The 17,125-nt window shown below is 39.2% G+C and overlaps 1 protein-coding gene across 1 annotated transcript; it reads left to right on the top strand.

Moving 5' to 3' along the window:
* Window positions 1-13,765: 13,765 nt before the first annotated feature.
* Window positions 13,766-16,828, top strand: LOC124871663. The gene is made up of 2 exons (XM_047371129.1): window positions 13,766-15,844; window positions 16,783-16,828. The coding sequence occupies exon 1, from the start codon at window positions 13,826-13,828 to the stop codon at window positions 15,392-15,394; it is 1,569 nt and encodes a 522-aa protein (XP_047227085.1). The 5' UTR covers window positions 13,766-13,825; the 3' UTR covers window positions 15,395-15,844; window positions 16,783-16,828.
* Window positions 16,829-17,125: the final 297 nt, after the last annotated feature.

The raw sequence follows: 17,125 nt of genomic DNA, 5'->3' as shown, positions 1-17,125 counted from the left end.
AGGAAGTTTTCGAAAGCAGGAAGGATCATATTTCCATCATCTGTAACAGTAAATGTGATGTGACGATTGAGATTTTCACCCACTAATTCCAGCTGCACAACGTCATTACGTCTGGTTAAAGATCTTGCAGCGTCGGCTAATTCAATGAGAATACGCATGATGTTTGTATAGAATGCAGCTAAATCTGGAACGTTACTTGGACAGGGCGGCGGTATGGTAAAAGGCCTCCTTATTTCATGGTTATTAAAATGTTCACGTTCAACCACGGCTGGAGGGTCTCGCCCTATTTGATCAGAACTAACCGCTACTTCCGTATTGAAATGACCCCCGTGCTGATCTGCGGCGTGTGACGTTGAAGGATTTTGATGACTGTCAGGTGAATCATTTTGCTGAATGCTGAGTGGAGACAGTGCTCTATTTAAATCTTCAAGAGCCTGATTGATTACGTTTAAAAAGTCACCGTGCTGATCTTCATTTATTACATTTTCACTGTTAGCAGGAGATGCATTTAAAACGATGTTATCTGCTACTTCTGCATTAACGGGAATTTCGTTAAGTTCATTAACTAAATTTCTTATTTCATCCAGGGCAAGTCTGATTCGGTTATCCATTTCTATGAACATAAGAAAAAAAAATAAAAATAAAACTAACCTACAGAAAAACAAAAACAAAACACAATGATCAGTTCAGTTTAAAATCACCTTGATGTCACCAAAATGCTTCTTTAACAGAATCTGACATGCTGCCAGAAGCGTTAACGATGAGGCCTTATTACGAAGATCCCGTGAGGCTGTAGAGACTGTCTCATTTATTTTTTAAATCACAAAATAGCATTCACCAGTTGACTAAACCAGATGTTGTTGCAGTTAATAATTACCATAGTCAGACTGTGTAAAAACGATACCATCCAGCTCATCACTCGTGGGTTCTAAAGAATATAAGTTAAACATTATTATTATCCAACGAGCATTCACAAGCACTTTAAGAATTCTTATAGATGATTACTTACTACTGAAGATTGCGTTGTATCTTTCGATAGATGCAGAATGTTCACCACCTTCTTCGTTTCCTGAAATATTTTCCGACATTTTTTTTTTTCAACTTCTCCTTACAAGTGTTCTAAAAATATTTCAGTGTAATTGGTTAAAAATAAACTTTTAGCTACCAGATTTGAAGCCGATCTCCCAGTAAAGATTGCGCTGTATCTCTAGATAGAACCAGGGATGAGTGACTACGTTACCTTCAGCGCGCATAGTTACGCACCTTGGCCACACCCCCCCGAGACACCTCAGCAACAGTGCAGACGCGTTAATTCAATAAACAGGGGATGGGAATTGTCAGACAATGCTCCAGACTTATAGCCAGGAAAATAGCACTTTCCTCTTAATTACTTTTGACTACAGTTGGTGTGAAGACTGTCTGAGACAATACACAAGATGTCTGCCTTAATTCAATAAACAGTGACTGAGGATTTTATAACCTTTATTTTTTTTTTTTTCAGTTCATTTATTTCTCTGTTTTAGATCATCTCTACAAGTTGCTGGAGCAGATTAGATTACTCAAACATTTGAGCAGAGGAAGAAAGGTTCTGTATCTACTTTTTGCCTTCCTTGTTTTTTAGATGTAAAAACATCCATCTAAATAACCTGTGTTAAAACAAAATGAATTTACAATTCTGTCAGGTTCTCTCTTTTTATTAGAATTTTGTGTGACGTGCCTGCATTAACCTGAGTGACCTTTTAAAGTGGATAAACTACATGTTTTGTTTTTAGATGTAAAAAACATCTAAAAACATACAATTAGAAAGATTCGCTTTCTTGTAATGACAACATCCGGCTAATGACACCATCCGGCTAATGACACCATCCGGCTAATGACAACATCCGATTAATGACAACATCCGATTAATGACAACATCTGATTAATGACAACATCCGATTAATGATATCCGGTTACGTCACAGGAAGGCCCAGCCACTGGAAGTCCCGCCCTAGGATGTCCCAGCCACCGGAAGTCCCGCCCACCTGTCAACATTTTCACACCTCGTTTGATTGAAGGATGTACATTTAGTCTCTGTAGGGCTTGGAGTTCATCCAACTTGTTTCCCAACGATCTCACATTGCCCATCATAATCGACGGAAGAGATGGTTTGAACTTCCTCCTTCTCTCTCTTCTCTTAGCTCCTGCTCTGCATCCACGGCGTCTTCTTTTCAACTCATCAGGGATTTGGGGTTGTAGTTGAAGTATTATTTGAGCTTTTGAGATATTAATCAGCTGCTCCCGGTTATAAGAAACAACCCCGTTGCCATGGCAACACATCATAACAAATGTCCAAAAATAGAAAGTATTAGGAAAAATCCTCCAAGCTGCACAGCATCTGATACCGGAGAGGACAGTTGTCCAAAAAAAAAAAAATCTACTGTATCCACCACAAGAGGAAGAGTTCCCAAAAAAGAATACATCAGAATCAAAAGTAACAGAGCTACTCCAACCTGCTGCCACCTTGAGCAGCACAATTCTAGAATTCTAGAATAAATGAATTTTAGCTTCACCTAAGCATTGTTAGAGAATTTAAGTACACCCTTTCATCAAACTTTTTGACAGGTGGGTGGGACTTTCGGTGAGGGCGGGACTTCCGGTTGGCGCCATGTGGGCGCCATGTGGGCAGGAGGTCACGTGGTCAAGCAGGTGGTGTGTCCAAGGGGGCGTAACCGTGGATGCTAATTGGTTGTCGTCATTAGGGGCGATACCTTAAGTGAGTCAATTAAAACACAGGGGTGTGTTTAAGGGTGTTACGGGGAGGGCCTTAAATGAGCCAATTAAAACACACAGGGGGTGTGTTTAAGGTGTTATTAATAATCTGTATGTTTTTACATCTAAAAACAAAAAAGACATGCATCTTTTTATATTTTAAAGGTATAATCAACTTAATGTTGACCTATCACATGAAATCCTAATAAATGAACTGTGTAACCTGACAGAAATTGTAAGTTCATTTTGCTTTTACAGCAGGACCTATTTTGTTGAATATATGAGCCAGTCTAAATCATTTCAAAATAGAAAAGACCTAAAAAGTAAATAAAAGATTGTGCTTCACTACATTGATGGAACAAGAAAAACCTTCAACTTCTGCGTCAACATACTGGAAAAGCAGCTGAAAGAGGTAAGACGAATATGAGATTAACAGAACAAAAAAAGAACTTCAGTATACTGTTTCCAAGTTATAAATTGACTCTAGCAATGATGTGTTTGTTTTGAATAATGAGAGACTCCATTTTAGGAAAAAGGAATGATAATTTTAGTTACCTGTAGCTTTTCTAAAACATTTACTTTTTCATCTTAGAGTAAAAGGTTATTCAGGGGGGGTTACAGTAATTCTATATCCATCTGTTAGGGGCGATGTCAGGAAGGGCAGTTAGGTCTGTTCCTTAGATAACCATACCACCTTTGAACTCAAGAAGGGTTTTGGTCTTAAAACATAGTCTTTGCAGTTGAGATAACACTGTCATTTGGGTTGACTCATCCCTCTGAACCTCTGTGTTATTGGAGAAAAGCTGCAAAAAACCATTATTAGAAGTTTTGATGGTTAGGAAAATTCCACAGCAGATAACACTGTCATGTTCTGGTATAAATATTGTGTGTAAAATGTTGTTCGAGGGCTCTGTTTCATTGGCTAACCTCAGTGTCAGGGTCTTCAAATGCTGAATGTCTTTGAACCATAACACTTGTTACATTGAAAATACCAGTACTGACAAGAAAAAATGTCAGTAAATATTTTAGGAAACCTGGAAAGTGTGGATTCTACTTCTAATAATTCACAAAAGTACAATGACATCTTTAAAAGTAAGTAAGTAAGTAAGTATTCATCTTTAAGAAATCATTAAATGCATGTGAATGTTCTCTAATTTTGTTTATATATATTGTTTATATATATATAAATATATTTGTTTCTTTGTCATAGAACCCACCGCTGATGACCTTGATGATTTCATCTTGACACAATCAGATTATGGTAAGTAAATGTTAAATGCAATAAAATATATATATATATATATATTATAGTTAACCCTTGACAATGTTTCAATTTATAGATTTGATGAGAGAGGTAAACCCGAATGATCAAGTTGGAGGGTTCAGTGGCTGGAATCGACAGTCAAAATTAAGAAGGCGAATTATCTCCAAACAAGAAAAACCCCCAACAACATCTGAACTTTCTTCTAACACAGAAATTAAAACTGATTCTTTGAATACTCCTCCGCCAATTATCATCATTTCCCCTGAAGACACACCGGATAAGTTACCGGCAGAAAGTAAGTCCTAAGAACTAACTATTTTTCTTTGAGAGTGAATGTATTTTAAACCTCAGATAAAACTGTTTACAGATTCGACTGAGAGCTCTGTGGAAGACACAGCTGTCGAGCAGCAAGGTAAGGAAAAATAAATTAAATAAAAACAATATATATATGTATTTTAAGCATAGTTCAATAAAATGTCATATAAACCTGTTTACAGATACATCCAAAGATGCCACATTGAATCCGCCCACCAGAAGGTCGCTTTTCAAAGATCAAGACAGCTTTCAGCAGAGAGGCACCGTTTCAGTCCAACAAGAAGCGAAATCTAGAGGTTTTACCGCAAAGAATTGGAGTAAGATTTAAAAAAAAAACGTGTATTTTAAAAACTATTTTTGTTTTATTTATGAACGCTGTGCTGGGCAGCGTAAGATAACTTTTATTGTCTTCTGTTTTTACAGAATATTTAACCCCGGCCAAAAGACAGCGACTCTCTGCGCTACAAAGCAGAGCAACGCTAGTGAGTTGTTTAATGAACGGTACGTTTTAATTCATACATACTGAATTAATTTGAATTCCCCTTTTTTTTTCAGCTTTAATCTGATTATTTCAATATATATATATATATATATATATACATATTTTTATTTATTTATTTTTTGTTCATTCTCCTTACAGAGGTAGCGTTGATGGTAGGACAGATTGGCTACAGAAACGGACAGCGCAGGAAGACAGTCTCTACAGCTTCACGGGATCTTCATAACAAGGCCTCATCGTTAACGTTTCTGGCAGCATGTCAGATTCTGTTAAAGAAGCATTTTGGTGACATCAAGGTGATTTTAAACTGAACTGATCACTGTGTTTTGTTTTTGTTTTTCTGTAGGTTAGTTTTATTTATTTTTTTTTTTCTTATGTTCATAGAAATGGATAACCGAATCAGACTTGCCCTGGATGAAATAAGAAATTTAGTTAATGAACTTAACGAAATTCCCGTTAATGCAGAAGTAGCAGATAACATCGTTTTAAATGCATCTCCTGCTAACAGTGAAAATGTAATAAATGAAGATCAGCACGGTGACTTTTTAAACGTAATCAATCAGGCTCTTGAAGATTTAAATAGAGCACCGTCTCCACTCAGCATTCAGCAAAATGATTCACCTGACAGTCATCAGAATCCTTCTACGTCACACGCCGCAGATCAGCACGGGGGTCATTTCAATACGGAAGTAGCGGTTAGTTCTGATCAAATAGGGCGAGACCCTACAGCCGTGGTTGAACGTGAACATTTTAATAACCATGAAATAAGGAGGCCTTTTACCATACCGCCACCCTGTCCAAGTAACGTTCCAGATTTAGCCACATTCTATACAAACATCATGCGTATTCTCATTGAATTAGCCGATGCTGCAAGATCTTTAACCAGACGTAATGACGTTGTGCAGCTGGAATTAGTGGGTGAAAATCTCAATCGTCACATCACATTTACTGTTACAGATGATGGAAATATGATCCTTCCTGCTTTCGAAAACTTCCTTGATTGTTCAAAACCTGTGTTTTTGCTGTTATTTCAAGGTCATTACTATGGGATAAAAAATCTCAAAGGTTTTATGGGGTGCAGATATATTTGTAATTACTGTTACACCAGCTATGAGAATGCAAACACACACCATTGTGAAGGTTATTGTCCAGTGTGTCGAACATATAAATGTATGCAAGAAATTAGCAATCCTGTAAGCTGTGCAGGCTGTCAAAGAATCTGTCGTAATTCCTCATGTTTCAGCAGACACAGGGAACCGCGCATCAGAAATAGTGCTGAAAGGCCTATGAGTGACTGTGAGTTGGTAAAACTGTGTAAAGTATGCAAAAGGATATACGTTATTCCAATCAGTAAATCGAATAAACCACACGTGTGTAATGTAAAATGCAGTATTTGCGGTGAAAATGTGCCTCCCAGCCTAGACATTACATGCGATGATCATAAGTGTTACATTCAGCCTTGCAGTGCAATTAATCAGCTTGATGATAAACTGATTTTTTATGATTTCGAATGCCTCGTCAATGACAGCGGCGTGCATACCCCCTTTCTGGTCTGTGCTAAAACGTTGAAAGGTGATAAATGGTACGCTTATGGACTGAATTGCACCCAAAGATTTCTCCTGCATTTCAGGAGGCCGAAGTACAGAGGCTTCACCTTAATAGCGCACAATGCGCGTGGGTACGACGGTTACCTGATTCTAAATGCAATGCTGCAGTTAGGCATTAAACCTCATCTCGTCATGGTAGGAAGTAAACTTCTCTGTTTAACCGACCCTGATTACAGGTTAAAATACATTGACAGCTTGTCCTTCATGTGCATAAAGCTTAGCGCCATGCCGAAAGCGTTAGGCTTTACCGATCAAAACAAGGGTTTTTTTCCCCACCTATTTTCCTCTGAACAACATCTCCAGTATGTGGGGCCTTTTCCTCCTCCATCCTGCTACGCTGTAGAGCGCATGAGTCTTCAAGAACAACAGGTGTTTAGCAGCTGGTACAGAGAAGCGAGCAAAGAGGTCTTTGACTTTAAGAAAGAAGCTATTCGTTATTGTAAAAATGACGTTGAAATTCTTTCTCAAGGATGCTTAAAATTCAGAGACGAGTTCTTTAAGGAGACAAGTGTGGATCCGTTTAAAAGTATCACAATAGCATCAGCATGCACGAAGGTTTTTGTAACCAATTTCCTTCCACCTCAAACCTTAGCCATTCCATCACCTCTGGACTACAGACCATATTCTGTGGATGGGTATGCAGAGATTAACGGTGTCAAAGTTGCGTTTGAATTTTACGGCTGTTTTTTCCACAGCTGTAAAAAGTGTTACATGCCTCATGACAAGTGTCCGTTGAGAGGGGTTGCATTTGAACAGTTTTACGCAGCCACTGTTGAGAGAAGCAAGGTGTTACAAACTGTGTACGGCCTTCGTCTCGAAGTCATATGGGAGCATGAGTGGATTGAAATGAAAAAATCAGACCCAGGGGTGATCAGCTTTCTTGAGAAAGTTAATGCACCCGAACCGCTATCCCCCCGGGATGCTCTGTATGGTGGACGCACCTGTCCTATGAGGTTGAGGTACACAGCGGGACCGGATGAAACTGTACACTATGTGGATTACACATCTCTGTACCCTTATGTAAACGCCAACTGCGTTTTTCCCCTCGGACACCCCACCATCATTTACAAAGATTTTGATGACCCCAGCAGCTACTTCGGTATAATCAAAGCTGTGGTCTACCCACCACGTAACCTGTTGTTCCCTGTTTTACCTTACAGAACATCCCAAGGTAAACTTGTGTTCACTCTCTGCCGCACATGCACTGAAATAAATAACCAGTCAGGTCCCTGCATGCATAATGATGAGGACAGAGCTCTGAATGGTGTATGGGTGAGTGTAGAGCTCTGTAAAGCGTTACAGTGTGGTTATCATCTTGCTAAAATCACAGAGGTGTGGCATTTTGAAAAGAGAAGTGATACAATCTTTAAAGGTTACATTCATTGCTTTTTAAAGGGTAAGCAGGAGGCTTCAGGCTATCCGTCTGAAGCAGTGGATCAGGAGAGTAAGTCAAAGTATATAAGCGACTACAAACTGCATCAGGGCATCCAGTTAGACCCTGAGAAAATCGAGGTGAATCCTGCCAAAAGGCAGGTTGCAAAATTGTGTTTAAACAGTTTTTGGGGGAAATTTGCGCAAAGAAGTGATCTGTCTCAGACCACAGTCATCACTAACCCTGAAGACTTTTTCAGCTTCATGTTCTCGAGTAAATACAGGGTTAACTATATTCATTTTTTCAACCCTGAAATGTGTGTAGTGCAGTGGAATTTCAGTAAACGTGTCATCTCTCCTCCAAGCAAGGCAAACAATGTGTTTATTGCAGCATTCACCACAGCTTATGCACGTTTAAAACTTCTCAGCAGCATGGAGAAGTTACAGGACAGATTGATTTATATTGACACGAACAGTTTGATTGATGTGACAAAAAGTGGTGAAACTCCTCTGGAATTGGGGAATTATCTGGGTGATCTTACTGACGAGTTAGATGGTGACAGCATTTCGGAGTTTGCATCGACAGGACCCAAGAGTTATGCATACCAGACCAAAAACCGTAAAAATGTAATGATACGTGCTAAAGGCATCACTCAGACACATGAATGCAGCGAGAGGGTCAATTTTGACAGCATCAAAGGGCTGGTCGAGGGCTACTTACAGAAGTCAAGTGAGGGTGTCATTGAAATCCCTCAACACACGATCAGGAGGGATAAAAAGAGATTCCGTTTGACAAACGCGACATTTCTTAAAAGGTTTCGATTGGTGTATGATAAGAGACGTCTTTTTTCTGACGGGACAACTCTGCCTTTCGGTTATTAGAGTTGAAGAAGAAATAAAATAAAAAGTCACATGGATTTACAGGAGATTGATTTTGATCCTAGATTTAAAGCACCTTTCTCATGTATGATAGTTGGACCCAGCGGCTGCGGGAAAACTTTCTTTGTAAAAAGTATTTTACAAAACTGTAATCATGTCATTGATATTATTCCAGAAAATATTGTATGGATTTACACATCTTTTCAACCCATGTATGCTGAATTGCAGAAGATGAATAAAAATATTACCTTTGTGGAAGGATTGCCTCATTCTTTTGAAGATGAAAACCTGTTTCCTCCTGATCAGAATCATCTGATTATTCTAGACGATGTTATTGCTCAAGCCTCAGATGATGAAAACGTGATGAAAGTCTTTACCCAGTATCGACATCATCGAAATATGAGCGTTATTATGCTGACTCAGAATGTTTTTCATCAGGGAAAGTTCAGTCGCACGATTAGCCTGAACGCTAATTATATGGTGTTGTTTAAAAACCCGAGAGATAAACTCCAGCTGAATATACTGGCCCGCCAAATGTTTCCATCTCAAAAGGGTCTCTTCTTGGAGAGTTTTGAAGACGCAATGAGAGAAGCTCATGGATATTTAATCATCAATTTTACGCCTACCTGACCAGAACATTTCAGACTGAGAACGGGGATACTTCCTCAGCAGTGGCCTGCTGTGTACGTACCCAGAACAAAGTAAGTCATCATGTCTGCGCGTATAAAAAGGAATGTACCATTATTCAGAGCTTTGTTTGAGGCCACCCCGCAGAAGCGCAAAGATATTCTCGCACACTGCTCTCCCGACTTTATTCAGGCTCTGTGCGAGATTGCACTGAATATCCTAAAAGGTAACATTAAACTATCACCCTCTCAACACCAACAATTGAAGAAACAAAGAAATATCATCAGATTGTTGGGTGATAAAAGAACCGGGATAAAAACTAAACAGCTGGCTCTCAAAAAGCAACGAGGTGGTTTTATCCTTCCCATCTTAACGGCTCTTGCTCCCTTGATCGGTGATCTAGTGGGTGGAATCATCAGGAGATAATGTCTCTCAGAACATCGCAGAAGATGTTTCTCATTTCACCTCATCAATTCAAGCGTCTGACCCAGTCAGACACGTCCATCAGACAGACGGCGGAGGAGAATTTGGATGCTGAAATGAGAGCGATATTAAACGAGCCGGGTTTGACTTCTTATGAAAAAATCAAGAGATACGATGCTCTTCTCCAGAGGTATCTGACTTTACTTAAGCAAGGTGTCAAAGAAGAAAAACAGCGGGTCAGTTTAACGCTGCAGCGTAACACAGAGGTTCCTGAACATGAGCGGTCCCAAGAAAAACAAGGCCCAGGGCAGGACGAGGCCCCTAAGGATCAGGTTCTTACGGAAGTACTGAAAAGCCTACCTAAACACAACCGTAAAAATGCCAAGTACATTTTGAAGAAATTATCCGAAAGAAGTGAGAGTTGGACTTCGCGAGGTGAATTTGTATTTAAAGGAAATGTTATAAAAGGGTCCCACATGATTGATTTGTTGAAAAATCTCATGCTTCCGTTTAAAACATCTGGAGCATCACAAACCCGAGGATGGTCTGACTTTCTACACACCTTGTCAGAGGTAAACATCCCTATATCTTCAGTCATTAACCCTTATGCTCGTGAAGAATATAGACGTTTCAAAACAGAGGGTACATCGATTGAAAATGGGGGTACACCCCCCAGCGTTAAGCAGAGAAGAAAAAGAAGAAGAAGGCAGATAACTCATTCTCCCTACTGGTCGAGATCTGAGCTGGAAGATCCATAAAATGCTGATGGGAGATCAAAAAGGTCTCTTCGTAAGACGACACTACCACCCCGATGGATTACATTTTCACCATAAACCGTTATAAGAAAATGAAACATGTAGCCTATTTCTTTTATTCAATAAAATATTTATTGATTATATTTTTCAAGTCTAACTTCGTTCTCTACTTCACACACTGACATATGATATCATTACACAAATATTAAATCATAATAAAAAAAAAAAAAAACAATAAAAACAAATAAGACAATTTAAATTCCATAACAATCCATAAATATCTCCAAAGAGCATGTTCCCTGAGTATAAAATGTACAACTTTGATTAACGACACATTTCTGATATTTTTTCACAAAGTTAGATACCATTAAATCATTCTTAATCACATCTCCGGTGTATTTCGACAACACTTGCTGCATTGATAATCCGCACGCTCCATGACATGACATAGAAGTTGCTGTGGTTTTTGACCCCCACACTGCGCTAAAGAGAGGTTCTCTCTCAGCTATTTCTATATCGGATGGTATATGAAACATTCTCGCCCGTTTTACAGGTCGAGGAGACAGTTCATTTTCTTCTTCTTCTTCCTCCCTCTCCTGCCTTGAGACTGTTTCAGGGCTATCATTAAGGTGCGGGATTGCAAGCCTTAACACAGCCCAGTCGCTGTGGGTGAGAGTACACAGAGCCAGTGATCCATTAAATATCTCATCTTGATCCAATTGATACAGGCAAAGCTCTCCTATTTCATACATGAAAATATAACCCCAGCTGCCAACCAGGCCATATGGCTCCAAAGACCATTCTTCCTGCAGTGTCGAACGGGGGTCTTTGTACCCTGCAGATGTAGTATGTTGATTTCTTAGGAGCATTCAATTCACGGGATGAATACTGGTAGACGGTCACTGAGGTTTCGCACAGAACTGACATACCTCTTGGCCGACCCGAGGTCTGATTTTCAACCACGGTTGTTGAAGTTGATGTTGGATCCTCATCATTGGTAGAGTATGTCATGACGGGAATTCCGATAGGTATCTCAGTTGAGGAAGTATATGATGCAGTTGCTTGTTCATCATCATCTTGGCACGCGTTGCGTTTCTCCTCCGCTTGACGATAAACTCTCTTAACTCTAGCCATTGTTGAACGGGTGTTCTTTTCCAACGAATGCTGCATGTAAAGTGCAGAGTTTTATCACTGTATTTAAAATAAACACTAAAGCACGCCCTATTGTTTTCATTGGGTTATTCAAGGTTTAACGATGCTTACAAACACACCCCCTCTATTTTTAATTGGTGCTGATGCCAAACAGTTTCCGATAATACCATATTTGTCTTGTTCTATTTATAACAAACACACCCCTGTGTTTTAATTGACTCATTTAAGGTATCGCCCCTAATGACGACAACCAATCAGCATCCACGGTTACGCCCCTTTGGACACACCACCTGCTTGACCACGTGACCTCCTGCCCACATGGCACCCACATGGCACCAACCGGAAGTCCCACCCTCACCGGAAGTCCCACCCACCTGTCAAAAAGTTTGATGAAAGGGTGTACTTAAATTCTCTCTATTGTTCATGTTCTTACAAATCTTTTGTACAACTGAAACTTGAAACTTGCAACAAAATGCATTGTTGCCTTTATTTATTTAGAAAAATGTATGAAGCAGTGTGCTTGTGTATGAAGGGGTGGGGAAGTGGGGTGTTTGGTGGGGGTGGGTGTTTAGAACTGTGTGACATTACATGTGCTTTGGAGCAGTGACATCACACTACTTCAAAGCACATGACATCACCCTAGATCTAAGAACAGAGATGACATCACAGAGCCTTAAACGTGTACACTTTTAATTCTGAGGCCAGAATGGTCCAGTATACTAGTGTTTCTGGACATATAGTTTTAAGATTTTAAAGATCATTTACAATTCACAAAGATATTCTGAAGATGCCTGAATTCAGAAAGCATGAAGCACTTCCAACGAAGTCAACGAAAGGAGATTCATCTTTAATAGGTGCCATTTCTCCCTCTTTACCACACTTGGCTGAGGAACTAATCTTGGATAGATTTGATCAGGTTACGAACGATGTTGATAAACTATTGTGTTTGTGTTCCAATTGGAGACAAGAGGAAAGGATTGGGATTACAACAGTAAATGGGATCTGTAGAATAACTCAACCTGGTCACTATAATGCAGAAGTGACATCCTATTTGAAAGATTTTTTTGCAAGTCGACGGGCTTCGTTAAGGGCAGAATATGATCAATCTAACAGTAAACTGGCATCCACATTAACTGATATTCTTGAAGAGGAATCCATTGTTAACAATTTGATTACAAATGAGTCACCAAAAATATCTATCAGAGACAGTAATACCACTGATAAAGACAGACCCAGTGAAGATCAGAAGCCTGAACCAAAAGCCTCCAAAACCATCTGTCAAAGGGTGAAATCAGCTTTTAAGGGCTTAGGAAAGTGCAAATCTCCTAAAAAGAGGCAACAGGATGAGGAGAAAGACTTAGATGATGATGCTTTTAACAAAAGCAGTGTAAGAGACTCATCTACATCATCTTTGGAGTCAAAGTTCCCAACAACACTGCCAACATCATCAACTGCTTCAAAAGATCTGAACTCTGTCCATGTAGCGCTGGTACCTGTGGGAGTAAAAGATAAATGTAAACCCGGTGAAATACTCTGCTCTGGCCTTGTAGAGCCAATCACTGAGGCTGGGAAAGAGGACTGTAAGTCGGTGGACACTAAAGCACGTTCAACAGATCTGCTGCACAGTATTGAGGTGGAATCCACTGTCACCGATGTCATTGCAAACACAGCGCTGGCTAGTAAAACCAAATCCCAAGAGGATTATTCTTCTTTGAATGCCAGTGCATCTGGGGGTGAACTTTTTGGGAAACTGCCACAAAGAGACTCTACATCTACCACAAACTGTAACATCGCTGATACAGATGGACACAGTGAAGATCAGAAGTCTAAACCGAATGCCCCCACAACCTTCATTCAAAGACTGAAATCAGCTTTTAAGGGCTTAGGAAAACACAAATCTATTAAAAAGAGACCAAATACTGAGGCCGACGCTGGAGAGGACGAATGTAAGCCAGAGGGGACTGAAACATTTTCCTCTGTCCATATAGAGGCGATCACCGAGGTAGAAGGTGTAGAATTCAAATCAGAGGACCCTGGTGTTATCCATGTCAATTCAACCAGTGAGGCAGAAAAGAAACAATGTAACTCAGAGGAGACTCCTTCTTATCTGTCCTATGATGGTTTTTCCCATTTAACAGGAAATATTGAAGAGGAGTCAACTGTCACAGATTGCGGTAAAAATATGGAGTCAACAAGTGAAACCAAATCGCAAAAAGAATCTTCTCATTTGGATTCCAGTGAGCCTGGAGGCGAACGTATTGGAAAGGCTTCTAGCTTTAGGTTACCTAGCTATACAAACCATTCACAAGAAGGATCTACATTTATCACAGACAATAGCATCACGGATACATATGAAACCAGTGACAATCAAGAGTCCAAACTCACAGGCTCTGTAACCTTCATTCAAAGACTGAAATCAGCTCTTAAGGGCTTAGGAAAACACAAATCTTCTAAAAAGAGACCAAATGCTGAAGCCGAGGCTGGAGAGGACGAATGTAAGCCAGATGGGACTGAAACATTTTCCTCTGTCCATATAGAGGCGATCACCGAGGTAGAAGGTGAAGCATTCAAATCAGAGGACCCTGGTGTTATCCATGTCGATTCAACCAGTGACGCAGAAAAGAAACATTGTAAGTCAGAGGAGGCTCCTTCTTATCTGCCCTATGATGATTTTTCCCATTTAACAGGAAATATTGAAGAGGAGTCAACTGTCACAGATTTCGTTAAAAATATGCAGTCAACAAGTGAAACCAAATCGCAAAAAGAATCTTCTAATTTGGATTCCAGTGAGCTTGGAGGCGAACTTATTGGAAAGGCATCTAGCTTTAGGTTACCTAGCTATACAAAAGATTCACAAGAGGCTCTGAAAGGCTCTGAAACATTCATTCAAAGGGTGAAATCAGGTGTTAATGACTTAGGAAAACACAAACAATGTCAAAAAGACCAACAGACCGAGAAGAAGGACTCATCAGAAGGTAGCAGCAAAAGTATTGCTCCTGACACTGTATCAATTACAACAAAATTGGACCAGAGTTCTTTCTATACAGAGGCAATCAGTCAGTCAGAAACTGAAGGATTTAATTCAGAGGAGATCCAACCAGTGGGTACGTCTATGAGTGAGACAGTTTGCTGCATGCCTTCTCTACTCTGTACAAAATTTACTTACACTACATCTGACCCGATAAAATCCAAACTCCAAGCTCGGCATCTAGATTCATCTGATCAGAGTGAAAATGAAGCATGTCAATTACAAAAGACCAAAACACTCTCCCCTGAGATCTCTGCCATATCCTTATCTCAAAAACCACAGCATACTGAAAAGAAGCACATTCAAATAGGCATGGATCTTCAGAAAGAAATTACATCTATACCAGTAGAGAGGTTGGCTCACTTAAAACAATTAATTACCAATGACATTATAAGGATCTTTGATTTTTCTGAAAAAAACATTTCTGATGCTATTCACATTAAATTAGAAACCATCAGAGACACATTGATTGTTAGCATGGAGTCAACCTTTGAAGAGCTTATTAAAAGCACACATATGCCCTCTACCAGCTCATCTACGGCGTGTGAGAGGGCAAAATACCCTCAAATGGCAACTCCCAGTAAAGCTAGTTTCCCCACAAACCATTACCCTAGTATCCCTGGCCACCATGCCAGAAATACCTGTCACAAGAAAAGACCGTGGTACTTTTGTTTTAAAAAGAATAATAAGGTTGCACCATTGCCACCATCACAACAAAACTGAGTCTATATATGTGTGAAGTATAAATTGTGGTTTTCGCACACATTATAAAACGTAAACATATTTCTAAAATCAAACAAAACAGGGAACCAATTAGGTTGCTTGATAGAAAAAAGATGAATAGTATAACATAAGTAAAACACGTTTAACCCCCAATGAGACTGATTGGCCAACCAGTTACCATGAATTATAATCCTATTCACCACATTTAACAAAAACTTAGGTAACAGTAAACAATTCAGTCTAAGTTAGCTTTATTTTCAAAGAAAGTCAGTCAGAATCTGTAAAATATCTGGTGGCTGCATTGGAATTTGCATGTCCTCCCTGTGCATGTGTGGGTTCTCTCCAGGTACTCTGGCTTCCCCCTATAAAAGCTGACCTTTAAAAAAAATGACATTTTAAAATAAAAAAAAACAGCTTGAATTGCATAATAATAGCCTCAACAATAATTAGGTAAACATTTTATATTAATGGAAAATGAAATTTATTTCATAATAATGAGCTAAGAATTTAATAAGCATTCAATTATTTCACAATTTCATTGTCACATTAAATCAGTCAGTCATTTTCTACTGCTTATTCCATAGTGGGTCATGAGGAAGCTGGTGCCTATCTCCACCAGTCTATGGGCAAGAGGCAGGGTATGACCTGGACAAGTCACCAGCCCATCACAGGGAAACACACTGACAACCATGAACACACTCATACACCTAAGGGCAATTTAGAGAGACCAATTAACCTAACAGGCATTTCTTTGGACTGTGGGTGGAAGCCATGCAAACTCCATGCAGAAAGAGCAACCCCTGGCTGGGAATTGAACCCAGGACCTTCTTGGTGCAAGGCAACAGTGCTACCAAGTGCACCACCATGCAGCCCCTTAATACAAGCATTAATTGTATTTTTTTTTTTTGTAATGATTATGAATATGAGAGTATATTATTTAATTTTAATATATATATATATATGTATATATATATATGTATATGTACTTATATGTACTTGTATTTATAGTATAGGGTAGATATATGTGGAGATATGCAGAGATTTTTTTAGGTCTTTTCTATTGTGAATAAGTAAAACACGTTTAACCCCCAATGAGACTGATTGGCCAACCAGTTACCTTGAATTATAATCCTATTCACCACATTTAACAAAAACTTAGGTAACAGTAAACAATTCAGTCTAAGTTAGCTTTATTTTCAAAGAAAGTCAGTCAGAATCTGTAAAATATCTGGTGGCTGCATTGGAATTTGCATGTCCTCCCTGTGCATGTGTGGGTTCTCTCCAGGTACTCTGGCTTCCCCCTATAAAAGCTGACCTTTAAAAAAAATGACATTTTAAAATAAAAAAAACAGCTTGAATTGCATAATAATAGCCTCAACAATAATTAGGTAAACATTTTATATGAAAATTATTTTATATTAATGGAAAATGAAATTTATTTTATTATAATGAGCTAAGAATTTAATATGAATTCAATTATTTCACAATTTCATTGTCACATTAAATCAGTCAGTCATTTTCTACTGCTTATTCCATAGTGGGTCATGGGGAAGCTGGTGCCTATCTCCACCAGTCTATGGGCAAGAGGCAGGTTATGCCCTGGACAGGTCACCAGCAAGTCACAGGGAAACACACAGACAACCATGCACACACTCATACACCTAAGGGCAATTTAGAGAAACCAATTAACCTAACAGGCATTTCTTTGGACTGTGGGAGGAAGCCATGCAA

This window comes from Girardinichthys multiradiatus, chromosome 7 (assembly GCF_021462225.1).
Source record: "Girardinichthys multiradiatus isolate DD_20200921_A chromosome 7, DD_fGirMul_XY1, whole genome shotgun sequence".
Classification (NCBI taxonomy): Eukaryota; Metazoa; Chordata; class Actinopteri; order Cyprinodontiformes; family Goodeidae; genus Girardinichthys; species Girardinichthys multiradiatus.
The sequence above is the reverse complement of the archived record's forward strand: the minus strand, read 5'-3'. Positions and strand labels throughout refer to the sequence as shown.

Coding starts and splice junctions, on each gene's coding strand:
- LOC124871663 (XM_047371129.1), top strand. CDS start 13,826: ATGGAGTCAACAAGTGAAACCAAATCGCAAAAAGAATCTTCTCATTTG.